We start from the raw sequence: 25,601 nt of genomic DNA on the forward strand, positions 1-25,601 counted from the left end.
TAGTTACTAATGTAAAACAATAAGATATTAATATTTTATCTTCTTCAAACAGTACTAGAAGCTTACAGAACCCACATGTGTTAAATATCTATGACATGTGGCGGCTTACCACGAACAGCGCGTTGTTGTAGTAATATCGGTAGCTACTGTGGTATTTTGACGTCAACTAGTTACCATGATGAACCCATAAGCAATGCATACACGCTTGTGTGTCATTATGCTACTCGACTTAGTTTTCAAGTATGTAGGGAGGGCAAGTCCAGACTGAACTATGGGTGTGACAAAAAAGAAAATAGGCGTTGCTTTTGCCATTCAGGAGTAAAATGAAAAGAAGGACATGCAAGACGAGATTTTGACGGCTAACGTTACACAGAAAGCTGACGGACTCCAGTTGAAAGACGAACCGACTCCGAATCTTTTGGATATAAAAAGACCTGTACATGGACTGTCATGAAAAGACCAGAAACAGATTTATCGTAAGGTATGTTAATATGACATATGTGAACCGTCAAGTGCTCAGGTCAAACGTTTTGTTTGTTTACACGCATCGCTAAAGACGCGACGCGGCAAACTGAAGCTCTCCTACTAAAATAAACGATTTCGCGCGCTTGCAGTGTAAAGACATTTGTTGATTGTAATGGGAGCTTTCTGATTTGTCGTGTTGCGTCTTTAATGTAACGCTTGTCATGAGGCGTCTCGAGTCTTAGGCTACTTGTCGTGAGTTGACACGTTTGTTATAAATGTAAAGCAGAACTTTGGTTATATTTTATATATATTTTATATATATATATATTTGGTTATATTTACAGACTAAGTAGTTTTTAACAACAAACACTAATACTAGATTTTGCGCTATATTATACTTGTAATTCCTTTTTTACAAGAAAGTAATTATAGTTCACATTGCTGTATGCTGTATTATTGTAGTAATGCACAGTATTACCTAGTACCATAATGTATTACATTTTTATTATTATCTATCTATCTATCTATCTATCTATCTATCTATCTATCTATCTATCTATCTATCTATCTATCTATCTATCTATCATTCTGTCATTCTATCTATGAGCTGAGTAGATGTTTGTAGAGTTCTCATAGAATAGAGACGGATAGATAGCGATAAGCTGAATAGATTTATTCATACATTTTTAATTAATTCTTTTTGTCCATTCTGTTGTTCCATCTTTAGGCCTCTGGCATTCTCTCTATCTTCCTTTCATTCTTTCTTTTAAAATCCAGCATAATGATGCGCAAGTACAGTTCAGTGGGTGCATTGTTGGAGCTGGACTACTTGCCCTGGGGACAGGTGGATCGAGATAGGACCCCGGCCACCTCGGATGATGATACGGTTGGGGCCTCAGCATCCTATCCTTGCACCCCAGATGCAATGTCGGGAGGTGATGGAAAGGGGGGGCTTAACAGAGATCACAGCATTAGTGTGGAAAATCTGGTCGGCTTGGAGAAGGAATCTGGTTTACTGAGAGTTACGAACCTGAATGAGAGCTTTAAAGCTTACAGTGACAGCCAGCTCGCTGCTAATGCCAAAGGCAGCTTTGAGAGTATGGGAAAGTGTGATGCCATGCACTCTTCGTCATCCTCTCTGAAATCTAACCATATGTCCAACTCCCCAAAACCTCATTATCACCGACAGCAAGCTCGGGCCAAACTGGCTGCTGCTAAAATACACCTTAAAAGTTTGTTTGGACAGGTAAGTTTGGAGACTTTATTTCGTTTAGTTAATGAAGTTGTTCACATAAAAATCTTTAATGTGATTACTTGTTTCAGCTGACATAGTGACAAATTGATTTTATCAGGTCTTTACTCTAAAGATTTTTGTTCTGATCCAGTCAACCTTATTGATTCATTTATCATTGTTCACCCTTTCTAACTGATGCCAAGACGTTCGCAAAACCTTTATATGTCATCCAGACAATTAATATTAATATAATTTGGAGGGGGTACTTAAAACATCACAGAAAACAAATAAATATAAGATCATATAACAATGTAAGCACTGGGCCGAAATGGCAATAGACAGTTCCTTCAACTAGCCTGAAACTTCTCCTACTGGGCCTGGGCCATCGAGCCATCTTTATTGTTGAGCCTTGTTTATGTTTTGTACATTACATACATGTATTTCGCATACATTATGAGCATCAGGGCTTCAGCTCTAGCATACAATACTGTTTATTCAGAATTTACAAGCCAAGTGTGATGAAGTGAAAAGTCAGGAGTGCTTTTGTATTACACAACTAGTTAAGTTCAGTTTGAATCAGTGCTACCCCTTGAGATATAATGTTGCTTTGTCCAAACAGTGAAAGAAGAAGCAAACTCTGAAAGGGGAACTGAATGTTCTAGTGCTCTATAAGGCAATCACACTATTGATGCAAAAAAAAAAAAAAAAATTCTTCTACAATATTGTTGCAAGAAATCACAACAGACACTGTGGAACAAAAAACTTTCATTCTCTAGAATATTTTGCCATCTGATAAATCTGGCATTGCCAGAATGTTTTCCGTGACGTAACTCCTTCATGACATTTGTTTAAGTCATGGAACATTTGTGTAAATTACACTTCCTTAAAGTCTCAAATCAAGTCAGTTATCTTCATGGCAGTGTTATGCATATCAGTGACCTCTTATTTTTTCACACAAGGGTTCACCGCACTCCTCGCATTCAAATTTGACAAGTGCAGAGCACAGAGAGAACATAACCAGGTAAAATCAGTTATCTCAGCAAACAATCAAGACACATATTTCCTCAATCTCATGTGGATTTTTTCCACTGTCTGTTTTGCTTTTGGCCTATTCTCTGTCCGCCACTTGCAAAACAACCCCTCCCCAGCCCACTGTTACTGATTCCAGACTTTTTTGTTGTTGTTGCTGGATATCTTTGTCACATATCCTCTAACACTCTTGTTTTTCTCAGTGCTAAAGAGAGGCGCTCCCGAAAGCCTTTCCTCAGGCAGTGGAGTCAGGTGGGCCACGCCAAAGCTCAACTCAGCAGGAAGGAGATGGAAAATTGGGCCCTGTCCCTTGATGCTTTGCTGGACAGTAGAGGTGAGCGCTCAGTCATTTGTTTTTAAACTGCTTGACTCGCTAGGAAGCTGGTCAAAGGACGCTTGCGAGACATCATAGCGTCACATGGAAAAGGAAAGCTGTTGTTCTACTAACTTTGACCTGGAACGCTGTTCTTGGAAATCGAGATATTTGTGGCCAACTGCCCGCCCATGCTTGAAACGTTGTTTTAATGAAAATAAGTGCAGAGCGGACCATATACTGTCTGATATCGTGTAGTTTTTTGATATACACTACTGTTTAAAAGGTTTAGGTTAGTAAGATTTTTTTTAAAGAAATTACAACTTTAATTCAGCAAGGATGCATTAAATTGATCAAAAGTGACATTTACAGTGTTACAAAAGATTTCTGTTTCAAATAAATGCTGTTCTTTTGAACCTTCCATTCATCAAAGAATCCTGAAAAACCAAAATCATGGTTTCCACAAAAATATTAAGCAGCAAAACTGTTTTCAACATTGATAATAATAAGAAATGTTTATTGAACACCAAATTAGCATATGGAATAATTACACTAAAGACTAAGCCGCTTTGCCATCTCGTATTAGAGGCCGTTCACACAGAATGTGTTTTTCCATTCCACTGCACTATTTTTCCATTATTTTTCTATGTAAAACGGACGTGTTTGACCGCTCGCATCTTGCGTCTTTTTCAACGTCTCGCGAATGACATGGCTTTATAAAAATGTGGCGCTCAAGTTAAGCTCAACTTTTTATAAATGCATCTTTAGACCTTGCGGTTTTTTTTGTTCCACTGACCTGCGTCTTGCATTTTTAACAGCAAAAAACATGTTCTGTGTGAGCCGGCCCTAACGGCCCTGATATACTTCAAGCGAAATCTAAGAACGAACTGATGTGACGTCATTTCAAACAAAATCAGGCCAAACTGAACTTCGGGAAGTTTGAAACAGCTTGCCATAGCGAACTTCCCGAAAAAGTTTGCTACGGCTGGTAAACACCTTTGTACTCCCATTGGTCCGTGGCGATGATGAAATAGGTAGGTGTGCGCGGAGACTAAAAACATAAGTAAAAAGTAAAAACATAAACACACTGGAGAGCTGCTTTATAGTAGAAAATTAAGTTGTACTTTTGATAAAACGAGACATTCACACTGTTTTTCATGTTTAATACGGTAAAGCTGCTTGAATTTAAGCAATCTATTGTTTAAAGTGCTATATAAATAAACGTGACGTGACTTTACTAGAGTACCGAATTGCAGAACTCGTGCAAACACGTTGCTACGATGATCAGATGCTTTTCTTATGCTTTATTAAAAATGCTTGCTGTTTTCTCAATTTTGTTGTGTTCATTTTGTTATTGAGAGGAAAGTGCGCAGCACATATTTACATATTCATCTAAATGTCGCTCTCAGCAGTGTGGCCGGCATTGGATGTTCGCTAACAGTATATTGCTGGTAACCTAGTACTAAAAGTACTATAAAAAGTACTTTTCTGTGAGTATATTGGGGCCTTTATACTGTATTTTTGGTTTAAAAAAATGCAACTTTTTAGCGGTAATGTAGGTTAGCCTGGTGTGTGCTCAGTACAATTATGTGGTTCTGTAGTGAAACCCGTCTATTACATCATTGAAACACCCTTGAAACTGCTTCCTCTTAACATTGAGGAACCACTTTCCTGTGTAGCTTCAGGCACGGGTTTCCGGAGAATTCCCTAACGACATAAAACGATATGAAGAAACGAGATAACGGAATAATGGGCTTTTCCCCTAGAGGTTGAGAGGCCTGACGGACAATTTCACTGATTAAACCACCTAGATCTTTACATTTTCAGAAGGAGATGTGAGTGGTGCTTGCCTATTAAAGGCATGATGGCAGGATTTTATAGATGATTGTAAAAAAAATTTAGACCAGCCACGAGGACTCTTGATATGATTCAAGTCCCTTGAGTGAAAGTGTAGGTAAACATTGTTAGTCAGATCTCTTGGGAAAGTAGTACCACTCCTCTTCTTAGCAAACCACATAATTCAAAGTATGATTCATGTTCTTAGCATGTCAAGTGTTGATGTTTAGTACTTACTGTATATGGTTTGGGGCAATAATAATATTTGCCATAGAAAGCACCACTAATAATTCTAGCTGACCTCAAAAGTGAGAATGACATGAAAAAAAAAAACCTTTAAGCTTACATTATTAGTGCACCTTGTGATGTATAAACAGTGGTATACTAACTAATAATGGACACTGTTACGCTTGTCTTGACACCAGACGTCATGTTTCCAGTGATTTGTTTTATTATTATAATTAAATGGACTTAATGATTAACACCATCTTTGTTGGTATTACCTGCTTTGTTGCCATTTGTTATTTCTGTTCTCACCCATAACCGGAAGCAATTGATTAGTGTGACAGACCTCATAAAATCTAATAATACACTGATACACACGTAGCACATTTTGCAGTTACAGTTAAGACTGTTTGGACAAAGGATAACATGGAGTTAGGAATTCAATCCATTCTGTCACTGCTATAGCTAATTTGGAAACTAATTCTCTCCACACATACTTATTAGGTATGCTTATAGATAGTATAAATCCCATATTCTTCAGAGAGGGAACTTTTAGATATGTAACTGTTATTAACATTTTAAATTATACAGTATCATAATTTTGACAATCTGTTAAATTCATATTCAATTTATTGTGTAAGATTATTATAAACTTATTTTAATTACCAAAACTATTATATTTTAATCTGTTAAAATAAATCGACCTTGCTATCGCATGTATTTCCCACATTACAACAAAGCAACATTTCTTAAAATTGTGACACCAAATAAGTAACATCCTTTTGACTCTTTCTACAACATGATGGAAAGAGAAGTAAACAAAAATCGCATTCCATTTTTGCAATCATAACACAAATTATAGTATTATAGTGTAATTTATTGAAAATAAGTTTATCAGTTACTAAAATTTGACTTTTTAAAGCTTCTTTGCATTTTTAAGTTCAATATTTGTGCCATATTTATTTATGCCAGCACATAGGGTCATGCTAGTGTAGATTATACAGTTCATTTAGCATTGAAAGCTTTTTTTGAATTGTGTAGCGGGTTTGTTTTGGTGTCTGGACTGGTTGAAATGTTAGAACACCAGTATGTTGTAACTCCAGAGCCCTGTCCCCGTCCTACTTCTATTTTCTCACTTCAGAGTGTCGCAACCCTGCAGTTCACGGGTTTTGAGAAAATCAGAGGGTAGGAAGGTATGTGGTGTGAGATAAACCCTCAAGATTTTAACGTCCAAAGCTTTTCCTTCTCTGATTTTTTTGCAAGTGCTACTGTATGTGACGTGTGTGGGTGTATGGCAGAACATGCATGTGAACTTGTCATCTGAGCCTCTACCCCTCCCATTTGTAAACAGAAATAGACGTTTTTTCCCAATGTTCGTAAAGGTTCTTTCTCTCTTCTCACGTATCCTTTAGTGGGAGTCACAGTCTTTGAAGCATTCCTGCGATCCGAATTCAGTGATGAAAACCTGCAGTTCTACTCGGCCTGTGAGCAGTACAGGCAGTCGTCCAACAAATTCAGCCTGCATAGGAGGGCAAAAATGATTTCTGAGACTTACATCCAGCCAGGTGCTCCCAGAGAGGTAGATTTATCTAAATTTATCTGTCTGTTTACTGTGTAAACAAATATTTCATCCAACATGCCCAAGCTGCTCTTTCTCATACAATGTAAATAAATAGGGACTGGGGCTTCTGAACTACAAAATGACAAGAAAATAAAAGTACCATAGAAATAGTCACTGACACGTATTATATTCCAAGTCTTCTAAAGTCATTCTGAAAATCGTGATTAAGAATTTTTGTTTCATTTTTGGAGCTTGACAGTCCCAGTGCCTTTATAAAACCAAAGTAAAGTTCTGTCCTTTCCTCTCACAAATCTGTTATATGACTTCAGAAGACTTTTAGCATCATTTTAAAAAAGTAACAACAAAAAAAAAGAAGTTTTTGTCATTTTTGGAGCTTGACAGTCCTAGTGCCTATTATAGAAGCATAGAACACTTTGGACTTCCTTAAGAATGTCATTTTTGATTGAACTACTCTTTATTAGCTGTTTTGTGTGAAAACTTGTGAATTACGCATTTCTTTCCACCACTTTTAGGTGAATCTGGACAGTAAGACAAGAGAACTGACCATAGAGCTCCTCAAAGCCCCCTCTCACAATTCCCTCTCACATGCCCAAAAGCGCATCTACTGCCTCCTGGAAATGGACTGTTACCCTCGTTTCCTCCAGTCGGAGATCTACTTCACACTACTGAGGGACTCGTACTAGAACAAGATTGGGCGGAGTGTCCAATAAGAGCGAGGTCGTTCTAAAACTGTACAGACATCATGCCTGGACTGTAAGACAGGAGACAGCAAACATGTCTCTGTGAGAACTTTTGATGAAAAAAATAATCGTAACTACTGAAGACCGTTTTAGGTAAATAAAAAGGGAAGCCGATGAGCAGGGATGATGCGATTGTCTTGAACTTGAATGCGTCTAAAAGGTATTGCAATGGGGATTGAGGTGCTAACATTTTACAAGTTTGATTTGGGCTTTTCTCAGTTGCTAGACTGAAAACATTACAGGCTGATAAGGACGACTAAATGGCGTGTTGACAGGCAACAAAGGGAAAACACGTCTGGCAAGAATGGGCTGTTCAGTGAAAGGACCAAGCACTCATTATGGGTGACATCAGGGTCAAACCATTTTCTGACTCAGACTTATTTCTAAATTTACTTTCCCGTAAATAGTTTTTTAATATAGTTAAATGGATATTTAAACAAAACGTCAAGATCCCACTGACAAAATTAAAATAGGCAGTTATCTAAATAAGCAATATGAACACAAGTACTTCTTTGTACACAAAACTTCTTTGTAGGTTTTACAGATGGCCAGTTCTTTATTGGTTTGTGTTTAAAATGATATTTTAAACCATGTGCATTAGCATAGTGGTGTTGTTGTTTTTTACTTTATGGTTACAGATTGCACATTTAAGCTGTACACATTCATTCATTTGAAGAAAATGTGACTAGAAATTGAAATCAAAGGTCTGCCACTAAGTTTGGCCCAATGATTTTTTTCTTTTTCTTAAATCAAGTAGTGTGAACTTTTTTTGTTTTGTTGTTAACTGTAGAATTTTGTGAATGTCACACTTACTGAAGTTGGAAAATGTGGAACCTGCGTAAGCAGGAATGGACGCCAGCACTTAAACCATTCCAGTAAGCACACATACATTTGTAAGGCATCAGGTGAAGAGGAAATTATCCGAGAAGCACTATATTCTTATTACTGTGCACCAACACCAAATACACATTCAAAATCACCTCATGAAAATGTCCACTTGAACATCCAAGAGGGAACTTTTTTGAAATGGATATTCCAGATGAACACGCATATTGAAAAATGTCCGGCATATGTGTCTGGGTTGTCCACTTCAGATTGAAAAGATGTGAGGTTCTGTATGTACTTATACCCCCTTTTTAGTGTTTGTTGATGATGTCTACTGTGACTGAGACATTTAGACGGTACATGTATCATAACTTTAGACAGCATGCACTAATGTCCTTGGTCAAATGTTTCCAAGGGTTTAATCTGTTTGTTTATAAGTGTAATATAAATGATTTCCACAAGGGATAGAGGTAATTATGTGATCATTGTATAAGAATGAGCATCAGCTTTACTGTAAAAGTATTAGTTGTTTGAGAGGAGCGATCTAAATGAATCTAACAGAACAAATTTCAACAATTTCATTTAATTTTCCATGGAAACAAAACTGCACTTTTGCATAGACCTGCTTTTGAAAAACATTATAAAATTATCAGATTATAAAATTGTGATTAAAAAAAGCACAAGCCATAAAATGAATTGCTGATGTTTTTATAAATAGGACTGATTTTTAAGAAAAAGTCTTACAAGCACAAATCTAATGGAGTTACAAATAGCTGCTGATGTTATTTTCATTAAAGGTCTTTTTCACTTTTGTGGTTTATTAAAAATTCTTTAAATCATTTCCCCCCTTTATTATTCTTACTTCCATCCTAGCTTCCTTTGCAATGTCCAACGGTTCATTTCTTCAAATATTCCTCTTTCAATGGCGTCCTGTCACCAGGGTCGCGTGCTGCGATACTCTTGTTTCTGCCGGACCCATTGCGCCGTACAGCGGCTCTCCCCAACCGTCCAAGACCATCCGCCACTCGAGATCTCGGCCGCTCCACCTTTCCTCCGGTCCTCTTCTCTGTTATGTGACACTTTGGCCTTCAGGTCGCTGCATCGCTCTCCATTGCGTTCTAAGGGTGCTATGGAGGTCTGCTCCTGAAGATGATCTTTCTTGGGGGCAGCAAGTGTAGGAAGGGCGAAAACCTGGCCTTGAAGATGCGGTCTGGAAAAGAAGATGAAAATCAATAAAAGCTGTAGAGCAAGAAAAAGGAAACTCAGCAGCAGAGAAGATGATTTCAGGACAATGCAATACAAGGTCAGGGCTGAGGAGAAGCAAGTGAAATTTGTATCAGAAATGAATGTATCAGAAAAGAAACTTTTCCATTTCCACACATACTCCATTTCCTGTCACTGAGTCATAACTAGGCCCACACAGAACACCCACCCCCCACATTGAATGTAAATGAAAATATGTAAAATGCCACACTTCAGATACAATACACATGGTAAACTGATCTGAGAGTACTAGACTCTTCGTGGCAGGTGATAGCATTATCATATTTGACAAATAAAAATTGAACACACCAGATTTTTACATTTTCTGAAGAAAATGTGAGTCGTTAGCCTTGGCAAAACTTACTGCCACAATCCTAGTTTGTATTCTAGTATCTAGATCCCTTCTTCAATGCAAGTCAATAGAACTTTTCACCCTTTTTTTGTTCATCCACCAAGGTACAACAAAGCAAAAAACCTGACATTTTATGCAAACAAAATCTATACAAAAATAGAAATATATATATATATATATATATAGCTATAAATAGCTTGAGAAACTATTAAAACAATGTTTTTCCCTTGTGAAAAAGAAGTACATTATGGAAATAATACTTCTGCAAACTAAACGTATTGTTTTTCGACAGTTAACATACATTAAAATGTATAATAGTTAAAAGTTTATATTAAATGCACTTGAGGATGCTTTTTGACCCACTTACATTTTGATATGTAATTTCATAATGTCTTTGAAAAATGGTTAAAGTGTCCTGCCAAATGTATTTACAAGCATGTATACAGTTAACTAAAGTATACTTTAATGTTATTTCTATTGAAACTTGTATGTCATGTATATTTGTAATTCGATTTGTAATTAATGTTATTTAGTACATTTAAAATAACTTTAAAGTGTAAATTGCAGGTTAACCACCACAACCAATTAATGTGTAAATTAAAGTGCTCAATGTGTATATAAAAATTTCTGTCTTAAAATTCGTTAAAATAACATTTATTGGGGTTTCTTCAAAGGTAGCATGTTTTCTACAGTAACTGGGTGATGACGTCATAAAAGGGAGCGCGGGCGGTAATGCACTCTGTGTGTGCCGGTTGAGGGAGAATAAAACGATTCGCGGGACTCCCGCAAACTAGAAATATCTATGAGTAAAACATAAAAACGAATACATTTTTATTCATCTGTTGCAGAAAAGCAATAAGAACAACTAAAACAAAATAGAAACGGTTTACAGGCAGAGTTTCTATTTCTAACATGTCTGCAGCGTTGACCGATGTAGCCAATCACAGACATGTGTTGATTTCTTGAACGCAATAATGGCCAATCAGAAGCATTTACGATGGACTCCCCTCACCGCTCAAAACGGACTTTTTGTTCAGTGCTGAATTCTGAATGCTGGCAAATCCTCTAATTATAACAAACATAGTGTATATATTATGAAAGATTCATTGATAATAACAGAGATGTGTGAGATCGCGATGAACTGATGTCAGCTTTTTAGGAATTATTAAGGGAGCGCACTTTGCGCGCAGTCATGCCAGACTATGCACGCAGTAGCCCGCTTGCTTTTATGTTATAACAGTGATCAGGAGCATGTATGCTGAATGTGTATGGTGGCGACACGTAGGCTAACTTGAAAGTTTTTGGAGGTACAGAAAAAAAAGTCTTTTTGCGGGTGGGAGCGGGACAAAACATAAATGTTGCGGGCGGGAGAAAGTAATATAGAAAGTATGAGAACGTCAGTTATAACGACCCACGTATTAAAAAATAGTCGGGTTTAAACCCTGGAGCATAGACAGTAAAAGCTTGGAGTACCTTTTAAGACGTCACGCCCAGCCTAGTGGAAGGGAGGGGCGTGCTTAAAACCACTGTAAAACGCACCAACTTTTCATATTATATTCAGCATTTTGGTATAAAAAACATAAAAAAAACAATGGTGGGCGGTTCTTATCTTTATGTTTAGTAAGCACATTGCATTATCTTCGTAAAAATTTTTACCTGCAATTTACACTTTAAATGTAATATTGAATATCACACTACCATTCAAATTATAATCAATTACTTAAAATATGCTTTAGTATGTTAGTCAACACATCAAAATGAGTGTTCTGAAAGCACAAAAAAAGATCAAAACTATGATTTACAATATACTTTTAAAACTTTTAATTTGACATTATTACAAAGAGCACTTTTTAAAAGTGCACTTAAGTGTGTAGAAACGTGAGGTGTTTATTTAATTAATATTATATTATCTGCAAGTACAGATTTAAAAAATATATATACTTTAAAGATTTGAAGTACACTACAAGTGCACAATTAAGCACTTCTTTTTCGCAAGGGTTGGTCGGTGGAAATTCAGGAACTTTTGTCCTGCAAAAAAAAAACATTCCATAAACAAGCATGACAGTGACGATGCAGCAAATTTGAATACTCAGGGTTAAAGGTTTGTTCAAATCTTCACCCCAAGTTTGAACTGTAATTACAGTGATGTTTGGCTGAGCAAACCTCAACAAACAAATTCAGCAGTGCTTTCTGTGGAATTCTGTAGGCGTTGATTCTGTGGAGGCCTAGTCATTACCTCGTTATGAATCCCTGGTGTTTTCTTCAGTAAGTTACTCGCTTCCAATTGCACATGTAAATAATAGAAAGAGCAGCACCAGAAGAAACTGACTCTCACAAAGGTTATGTGAGAAAAGTCCGACCTTTCTGAAGTGTGTTTGTGTTCCACTGCATCTGCCTTTGCCCCTGAGTCACACACTCTCTCACAGAGCACTGCTTTCAGCCCTGAGGAAGCACACACACGACAGCTACTAATGGTTTACTAATGTGGTTTCCTGCGGACCATCGTAACTTTTCACGTTGCACCATGGTAAATGGTTGATTGCGGTTCAAATGGTGCATTACCTGGAAGCTTCAGGCCGTTCTGCCGTTCCACCAATAATTGCCCGAGGTCTCGGCTGTTGATATGGCGACTGTAGAGGTTGCTCCTGGCAACCAGACCCTTGTGGCTACAGGATATGAGGAAATGGACAAACAACGGCGATAGAGGTCCGAGGAGAATACAGAAAGGTGGGTAGGAGAGTGAAAACAGATAAATAAATAAAAGAAAAACAGAAAGAAAAAGAAACAAATGTGACAGAAAAAAGGGGGACAAATAAAAACTTAATTAAACAAATGCAAACGTAAATTCAAAACTCAAGTATTGTATAAAAACAAATTCCAGTGAAAGAGGACACAGGCAATGATTGTGTAATGTAATGTGATGGCGGCTTTTTAATTTCAGAACTGACTAACGAATATGTTGTAATGTTGCAAATTAGCATCAGATTTTGTTTTGGACATCAGAGCTGCAGTCAAACGCAGTGGCTATTTTGAGACTATATTTATTGCTTAACTATACTAGCTATAACTATTCACCACAGCACAGAATAAAAAATAAATAAATAAAAAAAATTTTTTGCGTGATATAAAGTCGCAATTGCGAGTTATAAAGTCAGAATTGCAAGTTTATTTCTCAGAATTGGACTTAATATCTCGAGAAAAGAAGTCAGATGTGCGAGATATAAACTTGCAATTGCAGAAAAAAAGTCAGAATTGCAAGTTTATATCTCACAATACTCTCTTATTACATTTTGCATAGCACCTAACTTTTTCTGCAGCAGTTTATTTCTGCTAAAAAAAATCACTATTGCCATCTACAGGGCATTGAAGGTATTATCTTGTGCATTTGGTTACTCACCCAAACTTGTCAACAAGGCTACTTTAGCGATAGCCGATAGCGGTATCGTTTTCAAAAACTTAGGGTATGTTTAACAACAAAAACATGAATTTGTGAAAACGGTGACATCACGCACATCCATATTAGATGTTCACGCATGCGTATTACGTGTTCACGGGGTGTTATATGACAAAGTGACATTGACCACTACTGGCCAGGCATGAATAATACAGCCATTTTTTGCAGATCCGTGTAAACGGGGATCGTTTTGAGAACGTTGTCGTCTGTGCATCGTTGTCCTGTTAACATACCCTTACACTTTAAAACCTGTTTTAAACCTGCCTCCAAAAGCCGTTGTCATGTAAATGAATGGCCAAAACGCATAAAATGTTTTCTGTTTTTAGTTGAAAGCGGTGTCATGTAAACAGCCCCTAACATACAGTGCCCACAAACATTATTTGAACACTAATGCATCACCCAGAACTTTATGAATGTTTATGTATGAATTAGGTCATAATATATCAAAGCAGGGTGAGACTTGATGCACAAACGTTTCTCATAACCAACTATTCTGAGCAATTTTGTAAACTTTTAACTGGTATCATGGGCATTTTAGTGGATGTATCTAGTTCATACAGGTTTCTAGAAGTGTTTAGTCCATCACGTTTACTGCAGTATATTGTCTGACTACCAGAAAGTTTGCAAATACTTCTTTGTTTTTTATGTTTAACATATCTATTGTTTTACGATTTAATTTTAAAACCTAACAAACTTTTATTTTTATGAAATGTTTTACTTGAAAATGTCTTAAAATATTGTGTCTTTAAATATATATACTACCATTTAAATGTTTGGAGACAGTAAGTTTTATTTTAAAGAACTTAATAAATTTATTTAGCAAGGAGACATTATATTGATCAAAAGGGACAGCAAATTTATAATGTTACAAAAGATTTTTATTTCAAGTAAATGAGGTTCTTTTGAGCTTTCTATTCATCAAAGAATCCTGAATTTTTTTTTTTGCAGTTTTACCAAAAATATTAAGCAGCACAACTGTAACCAGGGTTTCTGCAGGTATCTTGTAATGCTTTTTAATGCCTTTTTTAATGCCATTTATAAAAAAAATTATGCTATACATGACACTAACCACAGATAATATATATATATATATATATATATATATATATATATATATATATATATATATATATATATATACACATACATACATAGTCGGTTAAAAAAATGTAACTCAATTAATCACAATTTTTTTCTGTGATTAATCACAATTAAAAACAATTACATTTTTGTAGGTTTATATCTAGTTTATATATTTTATAATGTAATAATTTCACAGTTAATCTCCAAATTAATGTAGAAACAACATAAAGACAGTATATTTCAAATACTTGTTTAATGGCATATTTTTTATGAATGAACGTCAGTCTCACTGATACTAATACAGCTATTGATGTCTGGTTAAAATGATTAATTGCGTTAAATATCCACCGCTAATGGAATTTTCTGGTCTAGTTTTATTCCTGTTATTCCTGCTGTACAAAATGCCCGCGTCATCTCCGCATCACGGCAAGTTTCCTCCGGCCGGAAGCAATTACCAAACTGGTTCCGCGTGTTTATCACACTAACGTACATATTTTGCAACAGCAAATAAAAATGATTAATTATGAAGGCTATATTCAAATAATGCTTTTTAATGTTATTTAAGGCCTTAATTTTCACAAAATCCATTTAATGCTTTTTAATGCCCCGCAGAAACCCTGTGTAACTGTAAAAAACGTTACATGTCTTACTGACCCCAAACTTTTGAGCAGTAACATATATATTTATATAATACACTAATAATGAACAACCACTGGTCAAGAGCGTCACCCTGAGGCCAAGACAAATGTCTGGTTTGAAACACAAGTGAAACCAAGGTCCTGAGGAGCTTCAGACCATTAAGTGTAGAATCTAAAACATAACATGTCAAATCCTTTACAGTGTTACAATAATTCATTGACTGAATTGAATAAATAAGAATACCTATAATTTTTTCAACTGCTTTTATTATTTGCTACTCAGGACAGAGGATGTTTGACAGCTGAGGTTAACAACACTAAACTGATCTCTAAAAACTTTATCTATATTCTAAAACACTCCTTAGTGTGGAAAAGATCAAAAGAGATTCCAGTTTAATTACAAATGTGTATTATCAAATCATTTTACAGGAAATCGTATTGATTATTCATACACTCACAGCCAGGAAGAAAGCAAAAATCATCCAATAGTAATTCACCCAACATTGAAAATTCTGTCATTACGTTTCAAACCGTAGGCTGTTTTTTTATTTTTATTCTTTGGAACACAAAAAGAATTCTAAAGAATCTTCACAGGTTTCTGCAAAATTCTCGTTTGAGTTCCACAGAAAACTTAACAAAAGTGTAAGTAAATAATGACAGGAGTTTTCATGTGTGGGTGAACTTTCCATTTAATTGAAACTAGCTAAGAAGTTTAAGACAATGACGTTCAAAACTGAGGGTCAATGAAAGCTGAGCCTAGATCTATTTAAAGAGCTAGCATGGAATGAGAGAACGAGGAAAAGAGAGATAAAATGTGTTTAAAAGGAAAAAAAAAGTTCAAACTCATCAAATGAACGAGATACAAGTGAGGGGTTCAACAACACGTGTCATAATTCGGGGAAGGCAATGTTTAAAATGAGCATGTCATAATCAGAGATGAAAGGAAGAAGAGAAGAAAGAGACAGGAGGAGAGAAATGTTTAGCGCTTCTCCAAAAGAAAATGGTCAAGGCCGCTTACGTTTTAGAAGAATAAACAGACAGTGTATCTGACCTTATGCGATACACAGTGATACACTAATGATGCACTAATGAGCTGAATTCACATTCTTGCCGCTAAGTCGACCATGCACTCATCTAACACAGGAAGTGGCTCATAGTGAACATTAACGGCCTCAGTGTCTCTTCGCTTTCATTCCCACAGAGCCAATGCTCTCATCCACCAAAATAAGCACCAGATGGAAAAAGCGAAGAGGATGCAATGTAAATATTTGCAAGAAAAGTGCTGGATTTAGACTCGAGTATGTCGTAACTGGCCGTGAGGTGTCGTTGAGATGTACCTGGTGCGTTTTGTCCTGCAGCTGTCGTTGAGTTGAGAGGAAGGGGTCTGACCCTGCAGGAGCCCCAGGGCCACGACGGGACGGTGGGGGGCCCGGCTGGGGGAGGATCCCACACTGAGCGAACGGGATTGCGGAGATGATGGGAGCAGAGGGGGAGAGTGGGGGGGACCTGCTGGGCGAACAAAAGGCCAGGGAAGAGCCCTCTGCTCCTCCCGTACCACTGTGGAACGAAGGAAGTGAAGTCAGCAATAGGGATGGGAAATCGTAATGAATTTATCGATTCGGGTTCTGATTCCTTAAAAGTTTCATGATTCTTTTAGTGTCTTTGGTTGAGGTATACTACACGCTGCTTTGTTTTTAATTCAATAAAAATAACTGGCTCATAAGAATCATTCATTCGGAAATCGGACTACACTGGTAAACGTTGTGTGTTTTGATTCATTAAAAAGAACTGACTCATTAGAATCATTTGTTCGGGAACCAGACTGCACTGAATGTACTGTATGTTTCTGATTCATAACTGGTGCATAAGAGTCATTCATTCAGCAATCGGACTATAGTGTAGGGCTGTGGAACGATTAATCGCATCCAAAATAAAAGTTTGTGTTTACATAATATAAGTGTGTGTACTTAATAAGGGTGTACTACAATTATTTTGTATATATAAATACACACACATGCATGTACATAAGAAATATGTGCATGTACAGTATATACTGTATATATTTATATATCATTTATATAATATATAAATATTTTATATATAAATAAATGTTTCTTAAATATATATATGCACATATATTATGTAAACAAACTTTTATTTTGGATGTGATTAATCGCAATAAATCGTTTCACAACCCTACTACAAATGATTGTTCTATGTTTTTGATTCACTAAAAATCATCACTCAATCCCTCATAAGAATCATTAATTCAGGAATTAGACTACACTGGTTGTGCTATATGTTTCTAAAAAGAACCGGCCCATTAGAGTTATTTGTTTAGTATTGGACTATAAGTATCGTTGCTGTCTATTCAATAGTGATACACCTAAAAAGTAGCACAGAACGACTTCGTTCGCTTCGATGTGAACCGTTAACGCAACCACAAGCCATTCCATTCCAGTATTTTAAAGAATGGCACCGGCTCTGAATAAGAACAGATTTTTGATACCCAACTCTAGTATATTTGATTTACAAGTGACTGGATTTGTACATGGATTAAGATTCTCAAAATAAACAAAATACATTTTCTAAAGTAATTGTGAGAGTCCTTTCCGCTGCTGAAAATAACTTTTCTAAGGGCTCTAAAGTAACTTATAGACCGAATCAAGACATTTAATGAATAATAGGAGGCCTGTTTCCAGCTGAAACTATTTATTACAGCATCTGGATGATGTCAGTATTCAGCTAGTTGGTGTAAATGTCAGCTAATAGGGGTCTGGATGTGCCAACTGGTTAAATATACGACATGGAGCCTATGAGTAACCCACCTTCTCTTTCCATTAGTGAATATGGTTTGATCTCTCCCTCTGGCTTTTTTGGGGGAACTTTTCTCAATTGGACCGCTGTAAAAAGACCATGGTGGTCAGAAAGAGCCAACAGAAACAAACGGTATGACTGAAAATAAGTCTGGAGTACAGCAGGCAGTTAAACAGCACACTCTACACTCTTCACAGATATTCATATAAATAAATATCCATGGCCATAATGCATATTTTCGATTATCATTACGCTGCACTTTAGGGAAAACATATAGCACTTATCTAATTGAATTTTAAAGGGGAACAGCAAAGGATATTGTAAGGGAGTGAGTTCATAAGTTGTTGGGACTGATTAATGTGGGCAGACATTATGGGGATCCGGTTGAGTGCAAAGGAAGAGTATAGTGAGTAGACTCTTTCTTAAACCATGGGGATACAATACAGGACTATTAAAAGTATGGTGGAAGCAGGGTGACAGTAGGGGAGGGGAGGGGAACAGCAGAAATTCAATGTCCTTACAAAAATCCATACATCCCCTGATCCGTCAGAGGGGAGGAAGGTGTTCCTGGGAGAGTTTCATGAGACAAAAGTGCTTGAACAATGAATGTTTTAAGTTGCTTGCACATGTTAAACCTGATCTAGGGCGACTACCAACTATAAACAGCACGATCTGGGCTTGACAAGTCATTTATACACATAAATAAATATATTGAAAACGGTTGCCCAAACACGAAGATGCCATTTTACAGACTGTGTAACAAAATAACAGACTGTGGTTTAAATCAGGAAATAGACTTGCCTCAAATATAGATGCACTAAAAATATAAAACAATAAAATAACCAAAAGAGAGCTGAGGGCATTATGGACCAGCACAACAAAGACTTTTCTTAAATGAATTGTGGAATCTGCTAAAATGTCATTTGGAAAATGAAATTGCTTTCTCAAAGGTTCACAATCAAATTAAATTTGCATTTTTAAAAGGAAATTGCAGTGCTTGCAAGGCAGCAAAAGAATACTGTTAAAGTTTGAGGTTCTGGGCTCTTTTTGTTTTGCAAAAAAATTCAATCTATAATCATCCACCAGGCCAGGCCGTTAATTATAAGGAACATGCCATGTAAGTCTATTTGTAAGAAGGTCTATTCGTCTAACCCTAAAATTATGTAAGTGAACTCAGTGACTTGTCAACTGTCTGAAAAAGAAAATAAATTGTTGATTGATTTTTACCTTAAAAAAATATAACCATAAGTTTATCTAGAACCAAAGCCATCAAAATGAAGATTTTTTTTTATAAATAAATAGTCTTGACACTTGCAGCTAGACTTGTTTTATATGAAGTTACAACTAGTGTTTTTTTTACCAATTTGCAGTGAATAAATAATAATACTTAAAAATACCACTGTCATATGATATTAATATTGAAAATGTTTTTAATTAAAATAAGTGTTCCAGTTTTATTTATATACTATTACGTATTTATTTATACTTTGAAATGGTTTTATTTTTTATATATTTCCAGTTTGCATTTTTTTTTTTTTTTTTTTTTTTGACAGGGACAATGCAAACAAACATAGTGTCAAAACCAAGCATGTCACTGATGTGTTGTATATAAAGTTTATAGCTATTGCTAATTTTCAACTCCAATTTTCATTTTAATGTAAGTAATTTTGTGGTTTAGTCATTTTTATTAGTTTTTTAATAATTCTATTTAGCTTTAGTTTACTTTTATTATTATTCATTTTAGTTAGATTTTCAGTATGGTTGGCAGCGTTTTAATTTTGGGGATTTATCTACTATTTACATATGTAGCTTTTTTTTTTTAAATTAGTTTTAGTTAGCATTAACAACACTTATTAAAATAATGCAAAATACATTTTCATCATCCAAAAAATATCTATGGCCGGTATTTACTCACCACTGTCAGGTGTAGCAGCAAAACGTTAATACTAAAAAACCTAATACTCAAAAAAAAAAAGCAATAGATCAATACCTAACTTAAAATGATCCATAAAACAAAGTTTGATGGGGCTCTGTATGTTAAGCAGTTCAGGCTAAATTACTTGCAGAAAAATGGGGAGGAGAAAAAAGTAAAAAGAGGAGGACTTTCAATACAATGCTGCCTTGCACGTACTGTAATGAAGAGAAGGGGGGTTGTTGTCCCTAGAGAACAAGTCACTGAACACTGGCACAGATCCAGAACAACATTCCAAACCCACATAAGCACAGAACAGTGATTTAGTCAGACATTACCTGATCTACTCTGGAAGAAGCCATCAAAAACCACAAAGTTATTCACCTGATAGGAGCAAGTGTGACAGGAGAAGAAATGAAGACATGTTAGACAAAGAATTTCATCATAACATTCAAGCAACGGCCATATAAACACCTTCAGATTCTTTGAAGAAAAGACTATTGTATGAAGACTATTGTATGAACACGCTCACGTCATGGACATAATCTATATCAGGATTTATATCCATGACATAACATGTAGTGTCTGATGAAGTTGGTTTCATTGACAGTATCATTAGGTTCAGTTATAAACTGGATTTCTGAAAAGAGTAACACCATGTCCTCCAAACCAAGTGTGACACATTAATTCCTTCCGGAATATTACTGGTTCAAAATCTCACTCCACATAACATCAAACATGCTCTGATTGGCTGTGACTGATTTGTGTCATTCAGCAATTTCAGGTGACTCTTACCTGTGGCACGCTGTTTTTGAGATCAAAGTGCTTTTCTAAAAATGACAGGAATTTAGGAGAAGGTCTATCGTACGCCATCTGCTCCGGCTCCACCCGTTTGTGCTGTTGAATCAGAGAATATGAAATCTGAGTCGCAAAAACTAACAGAGCTCTTCGCAAATAAATACAAATGGGTCTTAACACTGACCTCTCTACTGGACAAAATAAAAAAGCCACAGTTCACCCAAAGATGAAAATTCTGTCATCATTTACTCACTCTAATGTAACCTGTATGACTTTCTTTTTGGGGGGTGTAATCACAAAAGTAGATATTAGGAAGAATGTACATGCTGCTCTGTTTTTCACACAAGCTTCCAAAATAAACAGCATAAAAGCTGTCCATATGACTAATGCGATACATTCCATGTGTATTCTCTGTGAATTAAAATAATTTTCTGAGAAACACACCAAAATGTAAGTTATTTAAGTTTTTAACCAAAATCTTAGCCTTCACCATAGCTCTTAAATCTTATTTGTACTTCTCCTTATTCAACCTTGCCATGTAGCATTCAGGAAGTGTGAAAAACACATAAAAAACAATTACGTTTTCGTCATTGACGTCAAAAAATTGATGGGGGAAGTTTGAATATGCGCATGTGCAAAAGATATTTGACAGCTATGGTGAAGGGGGAAATAATCTGGGAATAAAGAATTACCGGTAAATATCAGTTTGTTCAAATTTGTAATATAGGCCTGGTTTCACAGACAGGGCTTAGATTAGACCAGGATAAGGCCAGGGTTAGGCCTTAGTTCAATTAGGACATTTAAGTAGCTTGCCTTAGAAAAAAACATTACTGGTGTGCATTTTGAGACAAAACAATAGCACTGACTTATTTTAAGGTATGTCAGAGCAAGTTGCTTTCAGTTAAAACAGCTTAAACATGCATTTTAGTCAGGAACTCGGTTTAAGCCTTGTCTGTGAAACCGGGGGATTGTGAATGAATTATATGGAACACTTTCATGATACTTTAATGGTGCTTTTTGTTACTTTGCACTTGTATGTTTTTGTTGTATGGAAAAGATAGCATGAACATTCTTCAAAAAAAAATTGTGTTTCATGCAAGACAGAAAGTCACACGGACACGGTTGGGAATGACATGAGGAAATGATAAATAAACTAGTCTTTTAATAGATCAGTCCGCTGACAGACACTCACTTTAAGCATGAAGTCAAAGAGTTCAAGCCCGTAACCATGTCTCTGCATGGTCTCTGTCACATAGAAATCCAGCACACACAATGGCTCGGTCTCCAAATGCGCCCCCCGTTGGTTCTAGAGGCAATAACAACATACTGTGTGTTGATGCATCTGCTTTAAAAAGTGTGCGCTCAGGCATCACGCATTAGGCGAGATTTAATTACCGAGTCAATAATGAGGGAACACTTACAAGTAAAAAGAGCTTCTTGTAGCCAACCTTCAGAAATCCAACTACAACACCCCTTCTGCTGGGAAGACAGGAAGAAGGAGTCAAAGATTGTTATTAACAGAAGAAGTGGATGTGTTCACATGGAAAAACAGGAAGAGGAGAGGTCAGTTGTATTGACATCTAAATAGATTAAATCTGAAGCATAGGGTGGGGGAGGGACAGAAATAGCGAGCATACCCGTTCTGTTCCCCATCTTTCAGGAGGTAGAGATGGTGTCTGTTGGTCTGGAGCTTTGCAGCACTGGTTATAGGTGCCGGCAGCTGCTGGGCCTGAGTTACACACACACACAACATAATGTGACAGACTAAAACTGACAGTGAATGACATCTGCAAGCTCAAGAAGAGACAAAAGACAGTCATTATCACCTTAGAGGAGGCTTTTCCCAGCTCATCTATAACTGTGGTGATCTGAAGAAGAGGATCTGGTCTAGAGAACAAAAAGAAGAAGGTATGCTAGAATTCTCACACAAAGAAAATGTGAATCAGCATTCATGATTCCATAACGGATACGTGCCTGTTTACAATACACAACTTTTTGGATTTCACGTGTTTTATTTGATCATATAGCTGTGTAATACATTGACAGGTTTTTCAATAGCTGATTCTAATATCAAGGTGGCTGATGATGGCCGTTATAATGATATACACCTATAATTTAAAGTCAGCATGAAATGGAAGTTGCCATAATCTCTTCTTCTCTATTGTGACGTATTTCCGAGTGAAATGGCTTCCCTAATAAATGTAGGGAAGGACTTGATCTTGGCTATTGGGAATTGATGCGATCTCATGATGTCCCGCCAGTAAACACGTCATCAGAGAAGAGAAGAGATGTTGTTGCAAGTTGGAGGGAAAATTATTTTAATTACAGATTATGAGGATACATGAATTTAATAATAAAGGTACATGGATAAATCATTTATAATAAATACTGCAATATTCCATAAAAATATAAGTCAATTTTGATTTCATGGTGACTTTAAAGATCCCATGAAATTGCATGATGAGAGTCGACAATTTTCATATTTAACAAGTAAATTTGGATGGGACACATCAAATTGCTTGTCCATTTTTTCTAAATAGCCAATATGCTGTCGTTTTAATAGTCATTTATCATGATTAGCTACTCGCTGATTTGTTCCATGGGGAGGAACATGCTCATTCTAGACTAGAGTAATGGTTCTTTGAGGATTTTTGTTGTTTTTTTTTTTTTTAGATTATACCAGAGTAAGATATGAGGGCCTTTGAATATTGTCTTGGACAAAGGAGGGCCTTTGAGACAAAAATAAACTGTTTTCATCTGATAAGACTAGAATCAACATTTTGGTTTCATTGAAAATAAATGTATTTTTTTACAATCTTTAACAGGCACATTAGAATATACAGTATATTACCTTATAGTTAATACAGAAGGAATAAAAGCTGTAAAATTCTATTTTAAAATTGATTTAATTTTAAATGTTGGCAAATTAGATGCACACACTATTGGTTAAATGAAATAATCTTTGGTGAATTTTAAAATGCATTTAAAATATTGAATTGTATTTATTGTAATGTATGCTGTAACATTCAGTGATGGTTATGTATGCTGAAACCCCACCACAAATTCCTTCTTAACAAATGTTTTTATTAAAAAGTTATGGAATTCATTACACGTTTCCATTAGGAATGATCAGTTTTGGTTTAAGATTTTTTTAAGAAACTGCTCAAAACATTTGTTTTAAGTCAAGTTTTTAATATTTTTAAAATTATCATTGTATTATGTATTATTTTTTTATTTTTTTATTTTTTTTGTTAAATGTGTTGTAACGTCTTGGATGGGCGCATTACAAATAGTAGTATCTATCTATCTATCTATCTATCTATCTATCTATCTATCTATCTATCTATCTATCTATCTATCTATCTATCTATCCATACATCCATCCATCGCATTGTGTGATTATGATAATGTAATTATAGTGAAGTATATGGCTGCTTTACTGAATCAGCATTGTTCAGATTAAACCAATGGCAGATTAAAACAGATTTGTTGTTAACTCAGGGCCGCATTTCCATCATCTGACGTCAAGCTCTCCATACAGCAATAAGCTTATCATTATATGAAAAAAAGATTATAAAGATGACCTCGTAAAAGATGACATTTAGCCTAATAAAACACCCCACACTGGTAGCAGTCAGTGTATAGTAATGCACAACTGTGTCAACCACTGTTACAAGACAAAAGCATTGAATGTTGCACACCTCCCAACAGATTACACCCCCTCTATAGTTCACATTAAAACATACATTACCTGCCATGCGCTTTCCGACCTGCACTCAAGTTATTATCCAGCACTGAAATTCTCTCGGGAAAAAGCGCATTGAGGTCGAAAGGGAAATCCATTGTAAGGACAGATCTGAAATCTTAAAACAATACTCTACAAATGCCCTACTGCAGATTCAGATGCATTTATCACAGTGGCAATCGATTCTCACTGCATCACTGGCCAGCACTTAAAATACCAGTTCCACATTAGTGCCGCTTCAGTAGTAGGCTTGTTTAGAGGCATAGATGTATAGCGGTGTTATCAATGATTCCTCTGTCCTCCCATTGTTTGTGTCACTCCCTTCCCTTGTGTTGTGCGGGATGAGCGGCTTGAGCGCCGTAGTGCTGTTAAAACACACGCCTGCAGGATTCAAGACGCCAAAATACCACAGAAGTCTACCAACATCTGTAATTATTTAAAGGATTGCAGTTATAGCTCTGAAAATGTCAATAAATAAATACATCTAGACACTGTAGCAGAAATGTGCGGCTTTAGAAGATTTATTTCCGTTTCCTCTTGGCAACGTCGCACAACTTTGTGCTGCATAGCAACTATTATACTGCAGCCAGAAGTCAAATGGCCATATAAACATTACAATTCTTCTACCCTTTAATATATATTTTTTCTTTATTTGCTATTATCACCCTGCAACTTTTCTTTGACAGAATTTTACTAACTCCCTTTTTCGTGATTTCTGTTTTTTTAATAGCCAAATTTGATTGCCAGCAACTACCGCTGCATGCTGTCTGGCTGTGCTTTTGATATATTATTGAATTAATAACTATTAATTATATACTTTTGCGGTGTGAAAATTGTACAGATATTCCATCTCTCAATTAAAATGAAAAAGTCATAAAAAACTGCATGCATAATATCTTTAAAATTTAATTTGTAAAATAAAAAAAGACGAAGAACAATAATAAGAAATATGTTTAAAATTTCATGCAGGAAAATGTGCTCACATTTTCATTCAGGCAGATATTTTACTACCCTGCCTGCAGCATCATTAGGACCCTCTTAAATTTCCTTGCGTGGACGTTGCGCGATCCTTGTGTCATTCTGCGGATGTTGGTTGCAGTCTGGTTGCAGTATTAGAGGTAGTGATAAACGGACTTTGTTTTGTGCTAAATACGAAAAACACAGTTTAGCCCATCAGTTTAAATTCGTTGTGGAACGCCGACAGCCCGTTCGTTAACGCTAAACAAAGACCTGCAAAAAGATTAGGCGCTTATGGCCTCGCCCTCGTGGTCGCAGATAGATACTTTTAGT

The 25,601-nt window shown here is 36.1% G+C and overlaps 2 protein-coding genes across 9 annotated transcripts; one reads left to right on the forward strand and one right to left on the reverse strand.

The window, feature by feature from the left end:
- Window positions 1-386: 386 nt before the first annotated feature.
- si:ch211-152p11.4 (regulator of G-protein signaling 1) lies at window positions 387-7,988 on the forward strand. Its single transcript, XM_056254472.1, has 6 exons — window positions 387-481; window positions 1,193-1,711; window positions 2,659-2,720; window positions 2,932-3,062; window positions 6,515-6,681; window positions 7,197-7,988. The coding sequence occupies exons 2-6, from the start codon at window positions 1,247-1,249 to the stop codon at window positions 7,365-7,367; spliced, it is 996 nt and encodes a 331-aa protein (XP_056110447.1). The 5' UTR covers window positions 387-481; window positions 1,193-1,246; the 3' UTR covers window positions 7,368-7,988.
- A 1,130-nt stretch (window positions 7,989-9,118) lies between these two features.
- atat1 (alpha tubulin acetyltransferase 1) lies at window positions 9,119-24,850 on the reverse strand. 8 transcript variants are annotated; one of them, XR_008807414.1, is made up of 13 exons: window positions 24,318-24,846; window positions 22,393-22,453; window positions 22,204-22,295; window positions 21,988-22,045; window positions 21,759-21,872; window positions 20,564-20,665; window positions 20,107-20,152; window positions 18,378-18,423; window positions 17,868-17,942; window positions 16,377-16,596; window positions 12,427-12,530; window positions 12,225-12,306; window positions 9,322-9,459 (listed from the first exon to the last, which is right to left on the reverse strand). XR_008807414.1 is itself a non-coding variant. In XM_056254466.1 (12 exons), exons 1-12 carry the CDS (start codon window positions 24,407-24,409, stop codon window positions 9,183-9,185), a joined length of 1,287 nt encoding a protein of 428 aa, XP_056110441.1. In that variant the 5' UTR covers window positions 24,410-24,849; the 3' UTR covers window positions 9,119-9,182. The 8 variants fall into 8 exon arrangements, 7 of the variants coding, with proteins under 7 accessions (XP_056110441.1, XP_056110440.1, XP_056110442.1 ...); XM_056254466.1 differs by lacking the exon at window positions 12,225-12,306 and having other exon boundaries at window positions 9,119-9,459; window positions 24,318-24,849; XM_056254465.1 differs by lacking the exon at window positions 18,378-18,423 and having other exon boundaries at window positions 9,119-9,459; window positions 24,318-24,843.
- Between the last annotated feature and the right edge of the window lie 751 nt (window positions 24,851-25,601).

The sequence above is a fragment of the Rhinichthys klamathensis genome, unplaced genomic scaffold (assembly GCF_029890125.1).
Source record: "Rhinichthys klamathensis goyatoka isolate OS25496 unplaced genomic scaffold, OSU_Roscu_1.1 h1tg000111l_1, whole genome shotgun sequence".
Lineage (NCBI taxonomy): Eukaryota > Metazoa > Chordata > Actinopteri > Cypriniformes > Leuciscidae > Rhinichthys > Rhinichthys klamathensis.

Bases quoted from the DNA above. Each gene is read 5' to 3' on its own strand.
- atat1 (XM_056254465.1), bottom strand. From the start codon at position 24,409: ATGGATTTCCCTTTCGACCTCAATGCGCTTTTTCCCGAGAGAATTTCA. The intron at 20,153-20,563 runs GTAAGAGTCACC...TGCTCCTATCAG, and splicing joins TCAAAAACAGCGTGCCACAG to GTGAATAACTTTGTGGTTTT. The intron at 17,943-20,106 runs GTAATGTCTGAC...GTCTTTTTACAG, and splicing joins CTTCTTCCAGAGTAGATCAG to CGGTCCAATTGAGAAAAGTT.
- si:ch211-152p11.4 (XM_056254472.1), top strand. From the start codon at position 1,247: ATGATGCGCAAGTACAGTTCAGTGGGTGCATTGTTGGAGCTGGACTAC. The intron at 2,721-2,931 runs GTAAAATCAGTT...TGTTTTTCTCAG, and splicing joins CACAGAGAGAACATAACCAG to TGCTAAAGAGAGGCGCTCCC. The intron at 3,063-6,514 runs GTGAGCGCTCAG...CGTATCCTTTAG, and splicing joins TGCTTTGCTGGACAGTAGAG to TGGGAGTCACAGTCTTTGAA.